Raw genomic sequence first — 27,281 nt, 5'->3', positions numbered from 1 at the left:
TTTTACATATTTCAATATTTTATTCATCATTATGTGTTTGCTATTTGCATTGCACACAACCCTTCATGAAATAAAGTTGAGTTTGTATTCTTGACATTAAGAGAAGCAACAAGAAAATAGTTCTAGCTACTTACTCTCTAGTCATCACCACATCCATAAAAAATAAATCATAAGCTCTGGTCGCAATTCTAATTTACATACTTCATAATAAGTCTATAAATAAATCAAACTCTTTACGATGACATAGTTTAACATACAAATTAATAGCACTATATAAACACAGAAGTATAAACAGAAAAATATAGTAATAGGACCTAACCTAATCCATGTAGACTGGAAAATATCAGTTCATGTCAATTAAGACAATAAATTATAAAGATAAATTTATTTGAATTTCACTGATTTCAATTTTCCCAGTGCTTCACTTACATGTATGTCTATCTGCAAATTAAATATTTTTAAACATAAAAAATATTTTTTTTGCAATAATTTCTTTCCCAAAACATAAGCAATCACACACAAAATCAGGAAAATATTTATATTTGTGAAAATAAATATGATCAGATTAACAAGTACATGTAGTTATATACATTTCCTTAGAAATATAAAATAAAGATAATATAGGTTGCCAGGCAAGTACATATTATGCCCAGGGCAGCTAAGTCATCCAAGCAGTCAACAAGGGTTTGTAGCATATTTTTTCTTTTGTCGATAATGAAAAGATTTACAACACACTAGTAGAAAATGATTAAGAGTAATATCCCATTAAGTAATTATCAGAAATTATTAGAATTTGTCTGGCTTCTAGTTCTGCCCCATACTAACGTTAATTATACAAAACAAGTAATATCATGAACTTAGGTTTTCTATTTATTAAATATCGTTGAAAATCAAGAACCATAATGCTGGCTATATTTATTAGAAACCATGGAAAATCAACAGGCTTCGTTGTTCCATGACCTTAAACACTGCAAATAAATTTAAAGTCAATCGGATAATAAATTTGGTCTCTGGAGCGTCTACAAAATTTTCAAAGTGATCAAGGTCCATAACTCCAGCAGAATTATCTGAAATCATTGAAAATCTATAGGCTTTGTTGTCTCATGACCTTAAACATTGGTCTGGAGAGTGCCCACAAGATTTTTCTAACCAAGTGATCAAGAGCAATAATGCTGAAAATCAACAGACATATTCATTTCTCATGACTTAAAAAGTTAAACACTGTGTATAATATTAAAGTCAATTGGATAACCGTAAACACTGTGTTTAATATTAAAGTCAAAGTGATCAAGGGCTTTAACTCTGGCAGTAATTACTGGAAATCGTTGAAAATCAACAGGTTTCCTCGTTTCATGACCTTGACCAATATGTATAAATTTGAAGTCCATCGGATGTTAACATTAGCCTTCACAATGTGCACAAGAGTTTTTAAAGTCATCAAAGGGCATAACTCTGTCACTAATTATCGGAGATCACTGAAAACTATTAACTTTCATCGTCTTATAACCTTAACTGATGTGTATGAATTTGAAGTCAATCAGATACTAACTTTAGCCTCTAGGCTAAAACTCTGCAGAAATTATAGAAAATCAATAGGCTTCCTTGTCTAATGACCGTAACCAATATGTATAAATTTGAAGTCAATCAGATGATAACTAGCCTTCATAGTGTCCACAACAGTTTTGAAAGTGATCAAGGGGCATATCTCTGGCAGTAATTATCGGAAATCACTGAAAATCAATAGACTTCTCCGTCTCATGACTTTAAACACTGTGTATAAATTTAAAGTCAATTGTATCTTGAGTATCCACAAGCAATTGTGGCTGCCCCACCCCGGGAGGGGGGGGGGGAGAGAGAGAGAAGAGGTCCACTCGACACAAACTACATGTAGGTCATTTCGGGATTAACACATGGTTCAATTTTATTTCAATAATTCCATTGCGTGTAGGGGTCTTTCAGCAGGGGAAGGACCGGCGACCCTACTCCTTGTCACTTACAACCAGGGAAGTGAAACCATGGCAGTTGACTCAATTACAGACCTTACGATAAAATGCGCACACGCTAACTATTCAGCCATCCTACCCCCCACCCATGGATGGACAGTCAGGGTGACAACAATCACTTTTCAATGTTGGGGTATAAAAATAATGTTAATAATTCAGAAAAGATATATAAAAAAATCAATTATATTGTGTTCACAATAAATAGATAAGACATGTAATTAATTGCAAAAATTTATCTTTATGTGTACTTAGCCAAGGCATAAAATGATCATGATCGAACTTAAGTCACGGTATTGATGTAGTGAAACTATACACTAAGTTTCTTCACTCTTCCTAAAATAGAATCAAAGTTATCGTGTCCAAAAGTCTCATCCAATCAAATTGCTTATCTCTGCTTAGACTAAGCAGAAAATGTTCATCTTCAAACCCAGTCCAGACATTCATCTAATAAATACCTACCCCAAGTTTGAACATTTTAGTGTGTCCCAAAAAGTGTGACTGACCGACAGACCCATTTTAATTGTCCCCTGTAATATTAATGAAAGCTAATTGAACAAAAGTTATGTACAATAATATTTGAAACAAACAGAGCCTTGTGAACTCCAAAGGAAAAGCACTGAAAACATATAACTTTCATACAAAATTAATAAATCTATGGTTTTTCATTTAATCAACCTGAGAATAAAATAAAGCTTAGTATGGAAATATCAAGAAGATAAATTATTTCTAGAAAAAACCTGATATTACAGGAAATTGATCTTGGCAAGAATAATAACATATCTGTTGTTGGAATGGAATGGAATGTAAAATTTTACTACATGTATTTCAAAAAGCAGGCAAAGTTGTTATATAGAGGCTGTTTTTTTATGTATGCACATATATCATACCATTCTTTTAATTAATGCTTGTATAATGATAGGCTTAGATGCTGAAAAACACCATAAAAGATAGGCTGCCAGGCTATGTTGTCCGGGCAGTCAACAAGGGTTGTCACATATTTTTTCTTTGTCAGTAATCAAAACATTTAAAACAAACTAAAATCTGATTACGAGTACCGGAAATAACCCATTAAGTCATAATCAGAAATCATTAAACACTGTGTATGAATTTGAAGTCAATCGGATGTTAACTTTATCTTCTAGAGTGTTCACAAGATTTCTCAAAGTGATCAAGTTCCATAACTCTGGCAGTATTTATCAGAAACCTTAAACACCGTGTATTAATTTAATGTGAATCGAATACCGACTTTAACAATTGTGGATGCCGGTTTGACGGACAAATGGGGGTGATGACAATATACAACCACATTTCAATGTGGTCGTATAAAAAGGGTATGTACTCATGTCAATCATAAAGCCCATAACGCTGTTTGGCGCTACTCGATAAACTGATATGAAATAAGGTTTAACATAATACTTTCCTGTTCCATTCATGCTAATCAAGACAGGCATACGCCATGCAATGTGCCATGAGGGAAATTTGGCCCGGACAACAACACTACAGCCTACTCTTACATGTATTTCAAATTACAACTGTCAAAGGCCCTTTGTCCTGCACCACTGACAAGGGTGAAACCACACAGGAATATCTTAAGGAACTTTGTCGGCCAACACCGAGATTAAAGCTGGGACATCCTGGTTGAGCCACCATCTTAATCAAATATGCAAAAGAAGAGAACATTCAAAACTAATTCTAAACCATTCCTCACATTAGTGACAGCCTCACGCTATGAGTTTGAGAACCTATTAGCTATACAGTTGGCAATTTCTTATTTTGAAATCAAAAGAAAATTACCACATCATATTTATATTTTTTAATTATACTGCTGAAAAAAAGGGGGCTCTCTCTCTTGTAGACTTTTAAAAACAATTCCCCACTAACAGAAATTTTTTTGGATGTGGCCTTAATTCTAAAAAGTAGATGTTGTGAATACTTTCACAATAATTTAACAATGACAACCATCCAATGGGTACAATAATATTTCTAAAGGCCTGTCTGTGCACAACAAAGTCTATTTGTTGTGATTTTCATCAGACAAATAATCATTGCTCTGTTTTAAAATTGTACAACCCAACAGTTGTCCCTCTTGTTTCTTCATACCTTCATGCTACATCATACATTTACAGGTTCACTACTTGCCAGTAACTAATCCTCCAGGATTATGCTATATGAGGGTCATAATTAATAATAGAGCTATAATCAAAATGCACGATTTTATAATGGAGATTGTTTGTAAAAGCCCGAGGAGATCATGTTTAATTTTGTATAGATCAATCATTGTTTGGGTGAACACTTAAAGTAACTTGCATGATTTTAATTAATCCATTGAGCTATTATGTACTCAGATTGATTATTTAACAGTTAATTAAGAAAACAAAATAGCCTAAGTAGATTGCAAAATGGTGGAAAGATAAACTTCAATTGTTGACCTGTGTTGTTGACCGAGTCTGTCAAGGAAAAACAAGTGAGAAGAGAGAAAACTTAACATGTACCATTTACATAGTGGGCAGCGATGGCATTTCTGTTCATCATATCTTTGTAGGTACTGAACCATTTTCTGACTGATAGTCCCGTTCGAGATTAACATTTTACAACACTGTAGTTTGCAAGGGATTTTTACATCGTATTTTGCAAGGGATTCCTACATTACTCTAATCATGACCAGAGGCTCTAAAAAGATATTACCATGTAATAATAATAATAGTGATGTGGATTTCTTGTATATGTTAATATCACTGCTGTCTTTAAAAAAAAATAACCCAAAACCCCCCAAAAAAACAAAAAAACTTCTGTCTAAACATGTGACTGTTCTGGGCTGTCGACGACAAATAATCCATGGTACACACAGGCCTTAAATGTGAATATGGGGCTATATGAAGTTATACATGTATAACATTACTTGAACAGCATTGTAAACGTGTATTAGTAATTACTGCATCAAAAAAAAAATAGAGTGAAAAATCACAGGTACATTTATACAAGTTTTAAACCCACACACCATTAGGGTTTTTAGTAGAGAGAGAGTTTATAAAGACTTGAGGCGTGTTGAGCTTGCTGGAAGTAGTACCAGGCCTTGGTGATAGTCTACCTTCCAATATCTTGAGAATGGCTGAAATACAGAATAATTTTAATAGAAAGTTACACTAAAAGATTGTGCTCTTTGAGGGTGATTAAGACAGCACACCAAATGTGGAATACGCTTTTATAACAGATAGGTTGCAAGGCATTGAAACATACACCCACAGCAGCTAAGTTGTCCTGGCAGTCAACCAGGGTTGTCGCATATTTTTTCTTTTGTCGGTAATGACAAGATTTACAACACACTAGTAGAAACTGATTAAGAGTAACATCCCATTAAGTAATTATCAGAAATCATTAGAATTTGTTTGGCTTCTAGTCCTGCCACATGCTAACGTTATGCAAAACATTTAATATCATGAATTTAAGTAATTTAACTAATCAACTAGGTGGAAAAGGTGATTTTGAGATTATGATTTACATTTGATTTTATTAGTTTTTGAAGTAGATCTCATCATTCTTCTCACAAAACTTTTTACAGATTCAAAATCGAATGAAAGTTTTTTTTTTATGGAGGCTCAAAGTTGCGATTTTTGACTTGAAAAAGTCATTTTTGGTGTTTTTTGCAATGCCATATTTCATATCGAAACTATCAAAAATATAGATGTAAATTCAAGAAATACAACTTTAAGGCTAATTATGTTTCAATTTTCACATTTGTGTAACAATTACTCCGATTTCCCCAGCAACTCCAAAATACATAGGTTTTCTCAAAAATTCCATGTTGTCAAAGTGATTTTGGTCAAGTTTTTCCATCAAAAATGGTCTTGTCCATCTTATATCTGAAATATTGAACCTGGTTGTTATGCATTTTCAAGTCAGTAGCTATCAAGTAAGATAAACAGAAAAAAATATAGTAAAAATATCTATATGCCTTCTTTCAAGAGCTGAATATCTGTTCAATTTTGAACAATTTTCCGCGGCACACAATTGCCTATTTTTGGGGCGTTTTTGGGACATTAGTATAATAGTAAAATAAGAAGGAATGGAGACACACAAGTGAAATTATGGGACCGAATATGTCAAAAAGTGCGTGAATTTTTAAAATTACATATTTTTAATCCGCCATATATTATCAATTTTGGTTGTCATAGCAACCAAAATGGAAAAAATGCAATTTTGGACCATTTTCAACGCTGTTTACCATGACCCAAAAGGTGATCACCACATTTAAAAATAAGCATTTTAAAATATTTGAAACCCATGTAATGTCAAATGATATGGATTGTATAAGTTTGAGCAAAATATAGCCCATGATTACTATACCAACTTTACGGCAAGTTCACACTATACACTAAGTTTCATCACTCTCTATTAGATAGAATCAAGATTATCTTGTCCCAAAGCATTGACCAATAAAATTGATTAGCTCTGCTTAGCTTCAGCTCGAAATGTTAATCATTGAATTCAGTCAAGACATTCACCTAATAAATGTTCTACCTCAATTAAAAGCAGAGTTGTTATGTTCCAAAGTCTTGACCAATCAAATTGCTTGTCACTCAATAGACTAAGCAGAAAATTCTCACCATCGAAATTAGTGAAGGTAATGATATAATGAATCTATATTCGGTGTTCCATCGCTCTCACTTCATTATAACCAAAGTTATCGTGTCTCAAAGCATCAACCAATCAGATTGCTTATTTCTGCTTACCGTAAGCAGACAATGTTCATCATAGAACTCCATCAAGGCATTCACCTAATAGACACCTATGTCAAGTGTGAACATTCTAACTCAATTAGAATGAGAGTTATTGTGTTCCAAAGTCTCGACCAATCAAATTGTTTATCGCTCTGCTTAACCTGAGCAGGAAATGCTCATTATCAAACTTAGTCAAGGTATTGATGTAATGAAACTATACACCAAGTTTCATCACTCTCATTTCATTAGAACTAAAGTTATCGTGTCCAAAAGCATCAACCAATCAAATTGCTTATCTCTGCTTACCCTTAGCAGAAAATTCTCATCTTCGAACTCCATCAAGGACATGAATATTAAATACACCTGATGTTTGGTGAGTGATTAAAGTGTCAATGCAATTGTAAAATACTTTTATTATAAACAGGGCTTGCCACGAGCAAATTGGAGGCGAGTAGATGACTACTCACGCAAATATAGACTTGCGCGAGTGAGGCGAGTACATGTATTTACTCACGCAGAATAATGTGCGTGAGTAGCCATTTAAATTTCATGTGCCTAATGGCAATGCTCTTGTCACTTCGATGGAAGCGGACGTTGAATAAAGCTATTTCACACATATATGGCAATGCATACTCTTTTATTTCCTAATAGTTCATGATACATGTATCTGACGAAACTTTTCCTTTAGTAGACAAAGATTTTAAAAAGTTACTATTTCTAGCACACAATTTACAAAAGACATGGCTGACAACCGCTTTTTGTTTTATGTGGTTGAATTCTTCTTTATATCCAAACGAATTCTGTAATTCGTCTTCCCATGACAAGAACCTTGCAAGGGAAACTGGGTTTCCCTTTGCCATCGTTGGCGTGCTGAGGGGATTCGGGTAAAGCTTAGAAAGGTAAAAGAACAGGCAAAACAATTTCAATCCCATCAATTTGCAGAAAAGATGCGGGATCGAAAGAATTGCTATAGAAACGACAACATCCACTCAATTTTTGATTATTCAGACACGGCAAAAGAACATCGACTTAAAAAACGCCTGGCAGTACGCGTCTCAAAGTATTTTTAGTAACAACAGGTGGCACTGGAAAGACACGCCGTGTGCGCAATAGTGCATCAATATGAAGGCATACAAATTGTTTACGGCTTTTTTTATTACGATATTCCATTATTTCTGATTAAATTATTTTTTATATTTGCGCGAGTACTTAATCACTCGCGTAAATTTGGTTTTACGCGAGCGTAGCGTGCGCGCGGGTAATTACTCGCGTCTCGTGGCAAGCCCTGATAAAGAAGATCTACGGTGTTCGACATTATAACCTAATCGTATCACAAACGTTTATCCATCGAATAAATTATATTCAGATTTCATATCAAGTCAATTAAATGTTGTTTAAACGCCAATCAACTAAAATAATACGAGGCTACTTGATTACAAAAACACCGGTGAGCAATAATTATTGGGTTAAAAATAAATATAAACAACTGATAAGTAAAACTTAATTATTTTATACAATTAATGTGTGTGTGTACGATTCTACCATGAGGTACGATGAGGTATTACGCACACATTCCACCTAGAGTGATGTCTTTGATCTGGCTCGCGTAAAAAAGATAATTACCTAATCAACATTCTTAATCCCACTAACACACACTGCAAACACTGAGGTGTAAATTAATTTATGACCCATGTCTGTAAAACTTTTATAGTCAGATTGATTAATTAATGACAACACTTGCCATATTATTATCAATACACAAAGATAGTTAGATGACCCTTCTCAATCTGTTATTCCATTTAGATGGTTACCAACAAAATTTATTTGTACTGTTAATTCTAACGTATTATTGAGATATTTTTTCGTATTTCATTTTTACGGCCTATTTCAGAGTAATGAAGTCAAATCCGTATGCAGAAACGGAACGTCATTTACAAATCGCGTTTCAATCATGTTTGACTTTTATGATACATTTTGCATCACCACATCTTTTTACTCCTGTACTCTTTTTACTTTGGGACATTAGAACCACAATACTCTTCTGATGAAAATGTATCTCGAATCGTTTGGACTGCACATGTTGGTAGAGGGTATTAATCACTGTCGTGAGAAAAGAGAGCGACCGTACATTCTATGTTGTTGTTGTTTATTACAAATTTAACGTCCAATACATTGAATATGATATTATGGACAGGTTGATTGAATTAAATTATTTACACTTGAAAATTGTTAAAAACACAAAATAAAAAGGCCCTCGGATACCAAAAGATCCTTAAAGCACACTTATAAATTCACTGTCGTGAGAAGAGAGGGCGGGTCATCTTCTCCCTTTGTCATAATAAAGTTAAAACAGGAGGTCCAATTGACTGATGTTTGGCGTCATCAGAGCGGGTAGAAAAAGATAGGTTGCCAGGCAACGAAACATACGCCCACAGCAGCTAAATCGTCCGGGCAGTCAACAAGAGTTGTCGCATATTTTTACTTTTTTCGGTAATGAAACATTTATAATAGACGAAAATCTGATTAAGAGCAACAACTCACGAAGTAATTGTCAGAAAAGTATTAGAATTTGTTTGGTTTTTATAAAGTTCTGCCCCATGCTAACGTTTTGTATACAAAACTTTTAATATCATGGATTTAAATGTTTAAGTCATAAAAATTCATTGAAAATCAATATACTTGTTCGGCTCAAGATCTTAAAGTCTGTGTATCAATCTGAAGTCAATCGGATGATAACTTTAGCCTTTAGAGCGTCACAAGATTTTGCAAAGTGATCAAGGGCCATAACTTTGGCAGTAATTATCGGAAATCGTTGAAAATCAATAGGAATCTTCGTCTCATGACCTCAAACACTGTGTATCAATTTAAAGTCAATCGGATATTAACTTTAGCCTCTAGAGCATCCATAAGATTTTTTGAAGTGATCAAGGGCCATAACTCTGGCAGTAATTATTGGAAATCGTTGAAAATCAATAGGCTTCTTCGGCAGTAATTATCAGAAATCGTTGAAAATCAATAGGCTTCTTCGTCTCATGACCTTTAACACTGTGTATAAATTGAAAGTCAATCGGATATTACATGTAACTTTGGCCTTTTAGAGCGTCCACAAGATTTTTCAAAGTGATCAAGGGCCATAACTTTGGCAGTAATTATCGGAAATCGTTGAAAATCAATAGGAATCTTCGTCTCATGACCTCAAACACTGTGTATAAATTTAAAGTCAATCGGATATTAACTTTAGCCTCTAAAGCATCCATAAGATTTTTTGAAGTGCTCAAGGGCCATAACTCTGGCAGAAATTATCGGAAATCGCTGAAAATCAATAGTCTTCTTCGTCTCATGACCTTAAACACTGTGTATAAATTGAAAGTCAATCGGATATTAACTTTGGCCTCTAGACCGTCCACAAGATTTTTCAAAGTGATCAAGGGCCATAACTCTGGCAGCAAATATCGGAATTCGCTGAAAATCAACAGGCTTCTTCGTCTTATGACCTTCAACATTGTGTATAAATTTAACGTCAATCAGATATTAACTTTAGCCTCTAGCTTGTGGACGCCGGACATTGAAATGTGGTTGTATAAAAACCCGTGGGGAAAAAGAATCCGCTGGCTTTATGTGGAAAAGCGAAGTGCTCGTTGTAAAAACCACATAGCTGGACCTGTAGATTATTTACATATTAAAAGTGTTCGTCCAATAAGTTCCATATTGTTAAAAAATTAATTAAGAGTTCAAGACTTCAAAGTTTAAAAGTTGTAAGCATTCTAAATTGGATCTTAAATTAAAATGAATTACAAAACAAATTATTCCATAGTCAATTGTTTTATTTAATTAAAGATACATTATGGGAGATTTTAATCGAGAGTTGGCCATTCTTGCTATAACAGTTCAAAAATAGATGAAGAAAGAAGAATATATTGAAAATTTCAGTCAAATTACTTTATTCTGAACAAAGTTATCACCATTGTAATTTTTGACTAAAAATAGGAGTCAACTCTCTCTTCATCTCCGAGAATGGCCGATCGTTTGATTGACAGGCGTTAACTCCACCTACATATTCTTGATTATCAAGTAACGTTTTCAATGGCTGTGGTACCGTTAGCATATTCGGTTTGAGACAGGGTTGCAATTCAATTCATATCACATTTATTTTTACTACAAATTAAAAATAAGACTTTTAATATATAGATAAGAACCAAAAGTTTGAAAGGAATGGACCAAATCAATGAGGCATAATTATAGCCGACTTCTTGTTAGCCTGCGTGTACTCTTGTACTGTAGCTGGTAGGCCTACGTAACTCCCGAAGCAGACAAATAGGAAACAGTGATCCAATGGGGCTGCAATTCAACTGGGGTGATGTTAGCTGCGATGTTTATCAATTTCCATAATTTTTCTGTAAACGCAAGTGACAAAAGAGCGTATAATACCGACATCCAAACTCTCATTTTAACCACAACTAAACATAATATCAAGGCCGTATATATCGAACTTTCAATCAAATTGACTGACAAGCGGCCTCGCTTCGTACACTCTATCATTTAGCCTCGATCTAAAATTTCCTGGAGTATGACATCAACGTAGCGGTTAATCTCCACTTACGACGCCATTTAAAAATTTAATCAATCAATGAAATCCTGTTTAAATCCAAGCCATCCGTGGGTCTACAGAGTTAATTTTGTGCTTGTTGTGTAAATAAAGATCTAATTTATAATTTCTATGACATCTGAAGCCTATATAAATAATCAGATTTAGCTCTTGCATAATGTATGTTTTATTAGGGGGATTAAGGAATCAGTCTGGCGTTAAAGAATACACACGCCGGCTGTATATAGGTAATTAAGGAATAAACATTCCGAATATGCATTTGGTCACTATGACGTCACTGGCGTCTGAGTGTTTTCGATAATTGGCAAAGTTGTTTTTACGGGAGGTCTATTTTTACGACTTTGAGTGACGATAGCTGAATTAATTTCAACCAGATTGGCATGAACTTGCCGTGAAGTGGATATAGTAACCACTGGCTACAAGTATTTAAAAGTTTTTTCGTCCATCTTATGTGCACTTTTAAATCACCACAACATTATACAGCCAAGTGGTCATGGTTGACTAAAGTCAACCACAGCAAGAACCTTTTTTATAAGCCACATTTGAGTATTTAGTTTCGTATTTAATTGATATGGCCACGCATGCGAGTCAGACAGGAACTTGTCTTGTCAAGCACATTGAGAAAAACATGCCTTTGTTCAACATTTTTTGATGAAAAACGTAATTTAACGATGTCAGGAAGGTTAAAGACACTCGAAGTGGTTGAAATACTTATGAATTATTCCGACTCGGATTATATCGATGACACCGATTCTGAAGACGATATTTCTGATGAAAAGGATTTAGAATGATTTGCAAATTATAGATCAACTTATCCCCTTTAACTTTTTTATTGGCAGTAGTCGATTGAAATAGGCATACAAAATATTTCACGTCAGTCTTTATTTAGCCTGACCACTTGACGTCATGATGTCAAAATGACATCAACCGGTTAAGGGTTAAACATTACCAAAGTAAAATTGTTCTGTGTTGTTGTACAAGGAAGTAACAAGGCAGAATATTGTTCGACCATCCCCATAGAATTGCCCTTTTGTCATTCGGGCGTTCAAAGGTTCAACAAAGTAACACAATTGCCATAACTCTGAAATTCAATAGGCTTCACCGTTTCACTAATTTAAATGATGCATATAAATTTCATACAGATCGGATAACTTTTGGCATTCGAGCGTTCACAAGGTTCAACAAAGTAAAACAATGGCCATAACTCTAGAAGTAATTAACAGAAATTGCTGAAATTAAATAGGCTTCTCCGTTTTACTAATTCAAATAATGCATATAAATTTCATACAGATCGAATGATAAGTTTGTTGTTTGAGCATTCACAAGGGGCAACAAGGTGAAACAAGTGCCATAACTCTGGAAGAAATCCATGGAAATTATTAAAATTAAATGGGATTCTTTATCTCACTTAATGTAAACAACACATATCAATTTCAAAACAATCAGATGATAAGTGTAGTCTGTAGAATGTTCACAAAAAATTGTGGATGACGGACGAACAGGGGCGATGACAATATACAACCACATTTCAATATGGGTGTATAAAAATCATGCCTTGTTTTTAGTTGTCAATTTCAATTTGTACATGATATAGTTTATTATATCAACGTAATGAAAACGTAATGCTGCCACTTTGATAAAATCATACTTTACCTTCACCATTATTGGTAGTGGCAGGTTCTGAAGTTGATTCCAGTGGAGTTAAGTCTTCTAAACTTTTCAAGTTTTCTTCTTTTAATTCCTCCTCTATCTTATCTACTTCTTTCACTTTTCGTTGATAGACACTTTCTAAAGTTTTTAAATCGTTATCTACACTTTGTAATTCTCTTTCTATCGTATCACAGTCTTTTTGTTTAATAGCCTGTTTTTCTTTTAATTGATTGATTTCCACCTTGAATCCTTGCTCTTCTTCGTAAACCTTCTTTTCAGAATTTTTAATCTCATTTTTGATGTCTGCAATATTTTTATTAAGCTGTGTTTCTTTAAATCGATTGTCATTGATCTGTTTTTCACAAATTAGTCTTTTGCTTTTCAATTGAGAAATTTGTAACTGGAGGTCTTGTTCTTGTTTCTGAGAATTCACAAGTTTTTCCTCCATTGAAACAGATTCTAATTGTATAACTTCTGATTCCTCTTCCCTCTGTCTCTGTTCCAACATTAATAATTCAGTCGTTATTTTCTGCAATTGTTCTTCATATTCTTTTTCTTTTTCTTCTAATGTCACAATTTCTGAAAATAGAATTTTAAAATTGCAGTAAAGGATGTAAGCGGTCACTCGGTTAGGTTGCACTGTTGAACCGGTTAAAAAAATTATTAATCAGTATTAGTTTTCATATGATACCTGACCTTCAAACCCGCTCAAGCATTAAATAGCCTCAACTGATCGACAAATTAATTGTTTTACAGTATATACATGTATTAACCTCATCACTCCATGAACAAGATCTCAAAAGGATACAAGTTTGATGTGATGAAATAAATTTGTTTATATTTGTGAGTAAATCTGTTTATATTATCACTCCAGCGCCTGATACTGTGCCGATCAGGTCAAAGTTGACGACATACAGGTCAATGGTACCATACGAAACAGCATGGCATGTGATAGAAACATGTGTAGTAAATTCTTTGGAATTAGCCGATGTTGAGTAATCAAACTTATTTTGTATTAAACCAGCGGCTGCCAGGCAAGATACAGCCACATTTTGCAAGAGATGGATAGAGAACAAGTTCAAAAAAGTGTTTTTTCATACAACCAAGGGCCATAATTCAGGAAGTTATGATCCAATATGTGCGAATATTGAAAGGAACCAAGATTTTTGGGTTATAAACATGTATTTCAAGTTTCATCAAAATCGGACAAAACTGTGGCCTCTAGAGGGTCCACAACCTTGATATACCATATATTTACACTATTTGTGTACAAGGGGCGACCATTTTGTCCGGCAGTTTTGGTTCGGCAGTTTCGAACTCAACCATCATTAGGGTGTTTCGAACTCAACCATCATTAGGGTGTAACAGTGATATATTCAAACGTTGTTTTAAATCGGATAAAAATTGTGACCTCTAGAGGGATCACAAGCTAAAAACGTGATTTTTCGTAAACAATCAGGGGCAATAATTCAGGAAGTTACCATCGATATGCGCAAATATCAAAAGGAACCAAGATCTTTGGGTTATAAACATGTATTTTAAGTTTCATCAAAATCAGATCAAAATTGTGACCTCTAAAGTGTCCATAAGCTAAAAACGTGACTTTACGTAAAATCAGGGGCCATAATCGATGAACTTATTGTCCAATACATAGCAATATCGAAAGGAACCAAGGTCTTTGGGAGATACACCTATATTTCAAGTTTCATCAAAATTGGATAAAAATTGTGACCACAAACAAAATGTGGACGGACGGGGACGATGGCATAATACTTCCACATGAAAATGTGGGTGTATAAAAATGAAAATTTTGAAAATTCCATCCAACTTTACTTTTTTTCTGAGAGAAGTTATGAATGTTCGAAGTTTTGACAATAATAGTCTAAATACCGTAGTCTCAATTGTCCACAATAATAGACAAAGTCTCAATTTTCAGTTCTTCACTCGGTAGTCTCTGTGAGTGGTGTCCATATTAATGTTTACCAAAGATATGTCAAACGTTGTCTTATCTACACAATATCTTAGTAATCCAATGGATTAGAGAGTTGATTATGGGCTTGTCATGTGAGAGAGAGAGAGAGAGAAATGGGGTTTAACGTCCACTCGACACAAACTAGGTCATTTCGGGACTAACATATGGTTTAATTTTTTATTTACATAATACGCTTGCGCGTAGCTTTTCATGTGAATAAATATAACTTCATTTGTGGCCAGAAAAAGACCAGCAACAGCAGATTTAGCTCTTACATAATTTATACATACCTGTATTTACATGATCTATCTGAGATTCTTGTGTTTTGAGACGATCTTGTTGAGCAGTCACCAATCTCACTAATCTGGCATGTTCAGGATCAAGCCCTATTTCTACATTGTGATCTAACATATATTCTGTATGAACAGATGGCAGATCAGTTCTATTAGAATCACGTAAGATATCAGGAAAATTCCTGTCCAAATCGTACTCCTCAATTTCTAGACTAGAAGCATGTGAATGATTTCCATCTTCTAATGTATGTTCAATGGCGACCAAATCATCAATCCGATGTCGGGGGCTCCGACTACGTCCAATACTGTTTCTAACACCAAATGGTGCATTATTTATATCACTTTGATCCGGCACAAAGTGCTCATGATTAGAATAATGGTGCTGTTTAGCGAAACCATTTTGAATATTATGGTTTGGAAAAGGACGATTGGGTAAAGGATGCGCTATATTATAGGAAGATTTACTTGCAACTGGAGTATTGTTTTGAATATTCCTTGCTGAGGTTAAGTCTAAAGGCGAGACTGTTCGATTTGATGATGATGTACACCTTGGCGAAGGAACTGGTCGTGTAAAACTAGAAGAATGAGGGAGGGGATGTAAGCCTTCTGAATGATTATTCTCTGTGATTGATTGTAATCTTGATACACGTTTCTCATGATGTGATTTAGGGGTGGGATTTAAATTACGAGCACCACTGAAAGTTGATGATCTTTTGATCGAGCTTGAAGTTTCTGCTGACTGTTCTGGAGGAGAAAAGCTATGAGAGAATTTATCCACAGTCTTGCTTTGTTTGTTGCAGCTCCCTTTTTTCTTTTCTGAATCCGACTGACACAGATGAAGTTTCACCTCTGATGCATATTCCCCCCATTTTTGTAAAGCTAAAGCTGGAAAATCATGTGGTGGTAATGGTCTCTCGATATCACGCCATTTCTCAACTAACGTGAACCTTCCTATCTGACCCATAGCATTGGCCAAGGCAATGATGACATCATGACATGTCGTCTCATTCGTCACACCACAGATAATTCTTTGTATTCCATCTACCCAAACTTTTAACTCCATGATGTGTTTATCAAAATCCACATCACAAAAAGTATCTTTTAACTACGATTTATCCTACATACTGAATTACCCTGTTTCACGTGGTTGTCAAGGCAATGTAAACAACTAATTTTTAAAAGTGTGACATAAGCAATTTCGGAAACCTGCTTGATAAATATCACTTTCCAATCAACAAATTAAAGTATCCCACAAACTCAGTGATCAATATTATATTCCTCTTTCATCAATAGCCTAACACCACACAATCGACATGTATATAGATATAGATATCTAATTATATTTAAATTATATCTACATATCTAATTGTATTTAATTAATCTACTACTTGTATATTGTTATGCTTTTGTATACCTCATATGTCAGATATCAATACATATCTATAATAGTGTCCTATCATCTTCAATATAGTTGTTCAATACTATTCTTGGTGTGAACTGCTTTATGTTTAATAGATAATGAACATTGGTGGAGTTACAGATTAATCCTATGTGATACTACATGTATATCTGAAAGTAAAATGGATGGTTAGAACTGTATTAGACAGAAAATAGTCAAATATTGTAATATAATCTTACAAAGATAGGTTGCCAGGCAACGAACCATACGTCCACAGCAGCTAAATCGTCCAGGCAGTCAACAAGTGTTGAACTGTTGCATATTTTTACTTTTTTCGGTAATGAAACATTTATAATACACTAAAATCTGATTAAGAGTAACAACTCATAAAGTAATAATCAGAAAACCATTAGAATTTGTTTGGTTTTTATAAAGTTCTGCCCAATGCTAACGTTTAGTATACAAAACTTTTAATATCATGGATTTAGCTGTTCAAGTCATCAAAATTTACTTGTTCGTATCAAGATCTTAAACTCTGTGTATCAATCTGAAGTCAATCGGATGATAACTTTAGCCTTTAGTAGAGCGTCACAAGATTTTTCAAAGTGATCAAGGGCCATAACTTTGGCAGTAATTATCGGAAATCTTTGAAAATCAATAGGATTCTTCGTCTCATCACCTCAGACACTTTAGCCTCTAGAGCATCCACAAGATTTTTCAAAGTGATCAAAGGCCATAACTCTGACAGTAATTATTGAAAATCACTGAAAATCGATAGACTTCTTTGTCTCATGACCTTACACACTGTGTATAAATTTAAAGTCAATTGGATATTAACTTTAGCCTCTAGAGCGTCCACAAGATTTTTTGAAGTGATCAGGAACCATAACTCTGGCAGTAATTATTGGAAATCACTGAAAATCAATAGGTTTCTTCCCCTCATGACCTTAAACACTGTGTCTAAATTTAAAGTCAATTGGATATTAACTTTAGTCTCTAGAGCATAGGTTCCCAACCTTTTATGGGTGGCGACCCCATTCCAGACCCAGGATCAGATCGCGACCCCTCGAAGAACAAAGTCACATTTTATTATGAAACATCATTATCATTCACTTTTATTATTGTTTGCTTATTAAAATTCTGATAACAAATTATTGATTTTTTTAATCAGTGTGATGGTTGCGCCTGTTTTTCAGCGACCAGGTTTTCAATGCGTGGCTCAACGCCACTCAGCGCGACAATCATGTCCCTTTCTATTTCAAGCCGGTTGCTAAATTTTGTTTTTATCACAACCATTGTATTGTAGAAAACGACTGTTCGCATAGGTATGACGAAGGGTACGGCATAAGGAGCCGTGTTGCATTCTTGGATAGACGTGGATAGGATTCAAGCATTTTGCACCAGTAACTGGACAAATTAAATGAAATGGTGTTTAACGTCCTACTGTTCTGCTCCGAACTGGCCTAATGAAGACGGGCATACGCCATACAGTGTGCTATGAGGGAAATTTTGCCTACTCTTATATCGAATTCCAACTGTCAAGGGATCTTTTATGTGCACGCCAATGTGTACACCGGACCTCGGTTTTTCGTCCCATCCGAACGACTAGACAGCTTTCCTTGTCAGGCCCTCCGTCCTGCATCACTGACAAGGGGAAACCACGACGGAAAATCTGGATGAACTTTCTCGGCCAATGCAGGGATCGAATACCCAACCTTCAGACTAGCGAGCCAGCGTCTTACCCACTTAGCCACGTGATCCCCCGTAACTGGACAAAGGCAAGGACTTGTACAGTGATTTAGCTCCGGTATCCTGCTGCAGTCTCACGAGCTCCTCTTGAGCGATATCATCGTCAGTGATAGCGTCTAATGGTGCACTGTATGTGTCTCGGACCACGGTGAATGACTGGACGTCGAGCTCGGAGAAGTAGTGTTCGAACTGATCGATCAGTGACTGAAGATGTTCAATGAATAGATAAGTTTACAGCCGTTAAAGGTTTTGTTTTCAGTTGAAAAACTCGCGGAAAACAATCTAAACTGTTTTAGAGACTAGAGAAGTATTTATTTGCACGAAAATTGGCAGCGGCAACTTTGCAACTCGATTATCACAGGTAGATATTTCAGTTGGAAAGCGCAAGACTTGGTATTCGCCGTGATGATATTTTCTATCGAGGAATCTGAGAGGTCTAGAGCTGGGTCCTTGACCAATCGAAATTAGTGACGAAAAATGTAGATTGTAGAGTGTTACGTGAAGGCCTTGATAAGATGTACGGAGTTAAAGCGAAATCAAGCCTTCTATTGAAGATGTATAGATAAATTACATGAAAAGATAGCATTTTTTTTAAAGTTCTCGGACTAGTCCGCGACCCCACGAAAAGTGCTCGCAACCCAGAGGTTGGGAAACACGCTCTAGAGCGTACACAAGATTTTTTGAAGTGATCAAGGGCCATAACCAGTGCTTCACATTTGAAAAAAAATAGAGGAGCCATAAAAAGCTCTTCTAAAATTACAACAGCTGAAAATCGCTCCTGCAAAAATAGCACTTCTCAACTCAGGAGCAATCCATTATTTAGAAGGACCATTCATGTATTTCATACCATACTTTGACCATAGATGAAGCCATTTATTGACCATTAATACTTAGAAAATAAAGATATGGGTTTCGATATTTATTAGAATAAATAAAAAGAAAAATGAAATTTCAGTATCAATCTTTCACTCCTATACTGACTTGATGCAATCTGGATAAAACACAGATCCTATTTCCTTTTTATAGTTCAAAATTTCGTTTTACTTGTCTTTACTACACTTGGATCTGGTAGACTTGTTATTTAACTCGTGTTCTGCTTGTCTATTCATTTAGGTGGTAATGAAATCGTTGCGACATAGTCACCTGTGGATGTACACCGTAGAATACTTAGATTTAGAATTTGACGATATTCGAAGAATCGATGAAATTTTGACAAGAGGGGGTTTTTCAGGGTTATAGACTGGTTTGGAACCGGAATCATTTAAAAAACAATGAAGTCATCAAAAGACAGATATAAAGATAAATTTGTGTGCTTTCCTGACATATTATACCCAAATGATTTTTTACAGGAACGCGTGCACTTGTAGACAGCGTGTTATCATACTAAAATCACCAGGATGAAGAAATAATTATAGTATAACTATAAGAAGACTTTTCAGTAGGCCACAAGACCGTTAAATTAACATTTTTAAATCAACCGCTAAAATATTATTTTATTTGGACGTTTGGCTGTTTATTTTATAAACTGATTTTATTTTAATGCATTTTTAAATATTTGTTAACTTCTTTTTAAAACACTTTTTTGTCTTGGAAACAAACTGCAAAGCCCAACAAAATGATTACTCTGAGTAGCAATCTAAAATCTATTTGTCGATTGTAAAGGGAGATAACTGCGTAAATATTTTAATTTTCTGTAAATTATCGAATATTCGTTGCAATTATTTTACTGATGTGCTGTTAAATATATTGACGATATTAGGTTTGTATTTTATAATATTGGGTAGTATTTAGTAGTATTTGATAAGTATTTGGTAGTATTGGGTTATTTTTGCTTGATTTGGGTGATATAGGGAGGCAAATGGAACAGCCAGACATCGGTAATCACATTCGAAGTACATTTCCCACGATATATCTCACTATTTTTGAAAAAAATCAATTAATACATGTATGCTCATTAGACACCATTATGTTGTAGTATTGGTTAGTATGACTAGTATGTGGTGACATTGGACTTGGAGTGGTATTCGGGTGGTATTGTGTAGTATTGACTATTGGGCAAATCGTCCCGCGCTTCTGACGGGTCCACAAACTTTCTTACAAATTTGACATTTTGCGTTAAAGACAATGGGCATAACTCCAGAATGGAAAGTCCGAATCGTGCCAAAAATTGAACTCATCCAACATCTTATGATTCTTAACATATAAAATTGTGACCTCTAGAGAGTCCATTAGCTAAAAACGTGATTTTTCGTACAATTAGGGGACATAATTCATGCCAATATCAAAAGGAAACAAGATCTTTGGGATATAATTTAAACAATTTTGAGTTTCATCAAAATCAGATAAAAATTGTGACCTCTAGGGGGTCCACAGCCTTGGCATTACAAATGAAATGAAATGAAATCGAGTGTAATGTCTTGCTGTTCTGCTCCGAACTGGGCTAATGAAGACGGGCATACGCCATACAGTGTGCTATGAGGGAAATTTTGCCTGGACAGCGGCACTACGGCCTACTCTTATATCAAATTTGAACTGTCAAGGGATCTTTTACGTGCACGCCAATGTGTCCATGGGACCTTGTTTTTTTGTCCCATCCAAACAACTAGACAGCTGTCCCTGTCAGGCCCTCCCGTCCTGCATCACTGACAAGGGGGAATCACGCCGGAAAATCTGGATGAACTTTCTTGGCCAATGCAAGGATCGAACACCCGATCTCAAGGCTAGCGAGCGAGCGTCTTACCCACTTAGCCACCATGACCCCCTTGGTATTACAAGCTTTTACACGAAATTCAACCTCAACAATAATTATGGTTTAACGGCGATATATTCTAAACTCAAATAACATTAACAAGCGGTTGCCATGCAAGATACACCCACATTTTGCAAGAAATGGACAGAGAACAAGTATTACATACTTTTATACTATTTGCATACAAGGAGCAGCCATTTTGTTGGGCAGTTTCAGTCTGATTTACACGAAATTGGACCCCAACCATCATTAGGGTGTAACCCTGATATATTTAAACGGTTTTTAAAATTGGATAAATATTGTGACTTTTAGAGGGTCCACAAACTAAAACCGCTATTTTTCTAATAATCAAGAGCCATAATCCAAGAAGTTACATTCCAAAATGGGCAATTCCCATGGGTAACGGACGTACATTTTGAACTCGCCATATTTTTATTACTTCCAATATTTTCTAACCATGAATAATTAACTGTTTGAGTTTTATATAGCATTAAAGACATACACTGTATGATTTAAGTATCAATTGACATATAATTTAATTTGTTCATGAACACTGGAAATAAATATTGGCTCCTCAAAGTATAGGTAACGGAAGTACAGAAATGAACACCATGATTTGCCTGCATGAACATAGTTTCAAAACTCTGTGAATTGTCTTGAGGAATTTAAAAGTTTTAATCCTTTTAAGAAAGGGCACTAATACTACATGTGTACTGCATAATCACTTCTCACATTTGGATTTTTGTAACCCAGTAAATTAGAAATTATTGTGGTAACGGACGTACATATTTTTTTTCTGGTAACGGATGTACGAGTGCAAATTGCTAACCCATTACATGAGGAGATATGTAAACTTTCAAATAATCGGACTTATAGATAATAATAATACTTAACTCATTTGAATTAATGGAGCAGTTACTTTCCTAAAAACATTATTCCTTGAATGAAATATTGTGACCCTAAAATTTTGGTAACGGACGTACATTTTTACCCTAAAATTTTGGTAAAGGACGTACATACATCTATGAAACTCTAAGTAATTCAGAGAATTTTGGCAAATGATTTCTTTTTATGGTCATAGTAACAAGAATGGGTGATGTACATGTAAGCTTTAAATATGAGTTTTTGAACAGTTCCGTAAATAAATATGAATGATAGAGATAAAATGGAAATATTTGGTAACAGAAAATACTGTGAAAAGTAACGGACGTACATCTATGAAAACCCAAGTTATTCTGAGAATTTTTGCAAATCTTTTCTTTTTACGGTCATTATAGTAAGAATGGGTTATTCTAGCTTTAGACATGAAGTTTTAAATAATTCTATATAAAAATATGAATGAGAGAGAAACAAATGTAAATATTTGGTAACCGACGTACATTCTCATAGTGATATTTTTCAATGTTGGTTACCTTCACAAAAATATATTATTTTTATATTTTAATGTTTAAATATTATGTTTATATACTTTGTCAGATAACTAATGCCAGATCATTAATTATGAGTCAGAATAATCAAACAAACACAATGTAAGAAAATACAATAAAATTATAAATTTGACATTTACAACGTAAACCTTGACACAAGACCAAATAAAAAAAAAATCGGAAGAGTTTCCACCCAAATTGAGATTTTTCTTCAAAATATGGATTATTTCCCACCATAAGACACTATTTTTGTCCACTTATCGACTAATTAAATTTTTCACCTAAATGTATACTGTAGCGTGGAATAGCCCAAATGCACTAATATAGACAGGAATCAAGATCTTTGGGTCATAAACATACATTTCAAGTTTCATCAAAATCGGATCAAAATTTTGACTTCTAGAGGGTCCACAACCAAGTTGGTATTACATACTTTTACACTATTTGTGTACAAGAAGTGGCTTTTTTGTCCGGCAGTTTCAGTCGGATTTTTACGAAATTCAGACTCAACTGATAACGTTTTTTTATACACCCACATTTTCGCCCCTGTCCGTCCATCCACAATTGTTTGTGGACACTCTACAGGTCACAATTCTTATCAGATTTTGACGAAACTTGAAATATAGGTTTAGCTCCAAAAGATCTCGGTTGCCTTCGATATTGGCATGTATCGGACCGAAACTTCATGGATTATGGCCCCCGATTGTACAAAAAATCACATTTTTAGCTTGTGGACCCTATAGAGGTCACAATTTTTATCCGATTTTGTTGAAACTTGAAATGTAAGTTTATAACCCAAAGATATCGATTCCTTTCAATATTCGGGCATATCAGATCTTAACTTCCTGAATTATGGCCCCTAATCGTACGCAAAATCGCGTTTTTAAATAGTGGACCCTATAGAGGTCATAATTTTTATCCGATTTAAAAAAACGTTTTAGCATATCCCTGTTACACCCTAAGGATGGTTGAGTTCAAATTTCGTGAAAATCGGCCCAAAACTGACAGACAAAATGGACGTCCCTCGTTCTCAAATAGAGTAAAAATATGGTATATCAAGGTTGTGGACACTCTAGAGGTCAGAATTTTGATCTGATTTTGATGTAACTTGAAATGCATGTTTATAACCCAAAGATCTCGGTTCCTTTCGATATTCGTGCATATCGGGCCGTAACTTCCTGAATTATGGCCCCTGATTGTACGAAAAATCACGTTTTTAGCTTGTGGACCCTATAGAAGTCATAATTTCAAGTTTCAACAAAATCGGATAACAATTGCGACCTCTATAGGGTCCACAACCTTGATATACCATATTCTTACGTTATTTGGGAACGAATGACGGCCATTTTGTCTGTCAATTCTGGGTCGATTTTCACGAAATTCGAACTCAGTCATCCTTAGGGTGTAACGGTGATATAATAGAACGTTTTTTTAAATCGGATAAAAATTATGACTTCTATAGGGTCCACAAGCTAAAAACGTGATTTTTCGTACAATCAGGGGCCATAATTCAGGAAGTTACGGTCCGATATGCACGAATATCGAAAGGAACCGAGATCTTTGGGTTATAAACTTACATTTCAAGTTTCAACAATATCGGATAAAAATTGTGACCCCTATAGGGTCCACAACCTTGATATACCATATTCTTACGCTATTTGGGAACGAACGGCGGCCATTTTGTCTGTCAATTTTGGGTCGATTTTCACGAAATTCGAACTCAGTCATCCTTAGGGTGTAACGGTGATATAATAGAACGGTTTTTTAAATCGGATAAAAATTATGACTTCTATAGGATCCACAAGCTAAAAACGTGATTTTTCGTACAATCAGGGGCCATAATTCAGGAAGTTACTGTCCGATATGCGCGAATATCGAAAGGAACTGAGATCTTTGGGTTATAAACTTACATTTCAAGTTTCAAGAAAATCGGATCAAAATTGTGACCTCTATAGGGTCCACAAGCTAAAAACGTGATTTTTCGTACAAACTGGGGCCATAATCCATGAAGTTTCGATCCGATACATGTTGGCGAATCCTGCCTGGTAGCCGCTGGTTTAAAATTGAACACAGACATGCCTTGCTGCCACCCCTTTATACGAAATGATCTATTCCGATAAGTTCAATTTTACAAGAGAGAACATTTTATTCGTTAAGGTATTTAGTTGTACAATGGATTTTATTTAAAGGAGCTAAATCGCTAACATTTGGGACCTAGAAATTCACAAAAGTGGGTCGCAACGCATATAATACTGTAATATGAATGTATATAAACTGATTTACATTTAATGGTTTCCGTTTTTACTCCAATTTCAAATCAGTTATGTTCGGCGAAATAAGTCAGCAATCTCAATCGAGTGAAAATTTCTAGCGTCTAGTTATTCTAGTCTACATAACTCCATTTGATTTGGTGCAATGTGTCTAGCCTCATCCCTCGAGTCTCTCAATACAACTGGGGCTGAAGTGCATTATGGTACACGATTCGTGTACCAATGTTAAAAAAATTATTTTATCTTAAATATCGGATATCAGAGGCTCATCTTTTCCCGGTAAGTTTACATCATCAATGTTGATTTAAATTGACCAATAATTCGTGTTTTCGATGGCGAAGATTTTGGAGGATTTTGAGTTACGGACTTAGGTCCTTTAACCAGAGGTTATTTCAAACTCACTGCAACTTTTTAATAGCCATAATTAAAGGAGCTAAATTGCTAATATTTGGGACCTAGAAATCGATACAAATGGGTTGAACACATGTAATATGAATGTATATTATAAACTCATTTACATTCAATCGTTTCTGTTTTTACTCTAATTTCTAATCAGTTATGTTTGGCAAAATACACCAGAAGTCTCAATCGAATGTCAATCTCTAGCGTCTGATTATTCCAGACTACACTGATAGGGTTATGTTATATAACGGCCCTAAACCATAACGGCCAAAATAATTGGTCATAACGGCCAAAGAAATTGGTCGTAACGGCCATACAAATAACTTAGAAATTTTCTAACAAAGCTGTACAGCGTTAGGTTCTCAGGATTTTCTCTGAATGGATTGGAGATGTCCATTTCTTTTACTTTTAGTTGATTAATGTTTATCTCATGTCATATACATGTATTACCTAATCAGATCAAAGGGTGTGAAGTACCAATCTGTTGATTAATTAGTACTCACCTCTTTTCTTTAAATTTGAATTACAATTACACTTTACAGCATGTAATTTTCCGGGTTGGCTTGGGTTATTATGGGCAATTTTTCCACTGACAAATTCTTCAGGACACATGGTTTATATAACTGTAGCATCACATCAATATTTTGTTTAAATATATTGTTTTTCATTAAATTAAAAATGTTTGGCCGTTACGACTAAATGTTTTGGCCATTATGACCAAATTTTTTTCCACCAGGCTTACCTAAATTTCGTTTCATCTTATATAGCCGAGTTCGTAAATTTGTGCGTTACCCTATCAATGGCATCAGTCAAGTCGTTTAGAAGACGGGGACATATTTTTTAACAGCGTGTTGTGTTGCTCATACTAGTTCTAGTGAGGTCTTATTTTCTCACTAAGATGTTCATTTACATTGTTCAGGCGTTCACAAGGATTGACACGCGACCGTTTAGCAGTAAAAAGTTGCCCGATAAAATTTACTGGGAAGTGAAATTTTTTGTCAAGGATTCAATAGGTCGTACTTCCGGTCCGTCTAAGATACGAATAGCCAAGTGATCAGGCTTCAAGTTTGATTTGTAATTAATAACGCTGTAAAATGACCAATTTAATTACATTGGAAGGTGGTGTATAATGATCAAATAAAGTTTCGTTGGCAATAAAAATTACGGGAAGTGTTAGAACTAATGAGTATTGTGAGATGATAGCAGACGAAATGTCATCAACAAGTCAAAACAAAATGTCAGCTGATACAGTACACCTTCTTATTACTGTAATATATAGTCAAAGAGTAGTAAGAAGTTTTATTTTAATCCCTTCAAGTGCCTGTGGTTGATTTTTATCTCAGAAAGTGTGTTATGTCTAACTCTTCATAAAGTTTATCAACATGTACATGTACATCAAGCGCTCAATCTCCGCATGCAACCTTTGACGTCACGCGTGCAGACACTCCTAATCATCGGGCTGTCGATTAGGGAAACCCTTACATTTTTGTCCCGTATGCGCTCCATGAGTGTTTTTCAAGGAATCCAGTATTTTTCTAGTAAGACTGGATATTTCTACTTTCCATAACACAAAAATTGCCATACTTTTATTGGAAATAACCACCCGATAAATACTTTTCTGGGATTCGTGGGAACGTATCTTTAAATTACGTTTTGTCTCTGTGATGAACTGACCATCCATGTTACTGTTGGGCTCTGTAATTTCTGAACACGAAATGACATAATTTTTGACAGGTGACAAGACACAAGTCTCTTCCTTCAAATGCGACATTGATTTCAATGATAAATTTCCTTGACAAATGACTTTCAGAATATCCACACATGTTCATTTTTGCTGGAAGGAATATTTGTACGTGGAATATTAAGGGAACCTGACAGTGGAGAAATGTAAAACAAATATGAAGACGAATAAATCTGGTATATACTTACACAAATATGCGAAAAAATGTCACAAAATTCAACAAACTATACGACATTACAGAATACTTCCCCTCTCGTCTAGACCGTCAACCTTCTATCTGTGTACACATATTTTAATGATGT

At 34.9% G+C, this 27,281-nt stretch overlaps 1 protein-coding gene across 1 annotated transcript; it reads right to left on the bottom strand.

The window, feature by feature from the left end:
* LOC126825392 (uncharacterized) lies at positions 1 to 27,261 on the bottom strand. The gene is made up of 4 exons (XM_050555030.2): positions 27,168 to 27,261; positions 15,240 to 16,811; positions 12,981 to 13,556; positions 1 to 5,112 (listed from the first exon to the last, which is right to left on the bottom strand). The coding sequence occupies exons 2-4, from the start codon at positions 16,303 to 16,305 to the stop codon at positions 4,988 to 4,990; spliced, it is 1,767 nt and encodes a 588-aa protein (XP_050410987.1). The 5' UTR covers positions 16,306 to 16,811; positions 27,168 to 27,261; the 3' UTR covers positions 1 to 4,987.
* Positions 27,262 to 27,281: the final 20 nt, after the last annotated feature.

The sequence above is a fragment of the Patella vulgata genome, chromosome 6 (genome assembly GCF_932274485.2).
Source record: "Patella vulgata chromosome 6, xgPatVulg1.2, whole genome shotgun sequence".
Taxonomy (NCBI): Eukaryota; Metazoa; Mollusca; class Gastropoda; family Patellidae; genus Patella; species Patella vulgata.
Note: the sequence above shows the minus strand (reverse complement) of the source record. Positions and strands in the feature narration are given on the sequence as shown.

What these genes read in the sequence shown, in the direction of transcription:
- LOC126825392 (XM_050555030.2), bottom strand. Translation starts at nt 16,305, where the DNA reads ATGGAGTTAAAAGTTTGGGTAGATGGAATACAAAGAATTATCTGTGGT. An exon ending in GATAGATCATGTAAATACAG is followed by an intron (nt 13,557 to 15,239) that starts GTATGTATAAAT and finishes TTCTATTTTCAG; the next exon opens with AAATTGTGACATTAGAAGAA. An exon ending in CACTACCAATAATGGTGAAG is followed by an intron (nt 5,113 to 12,980) that starts GTAAAGTATGAT and finishes TCTGTATTTCAG; the next exon opens with CCATTCTCAAGATATTGGAA.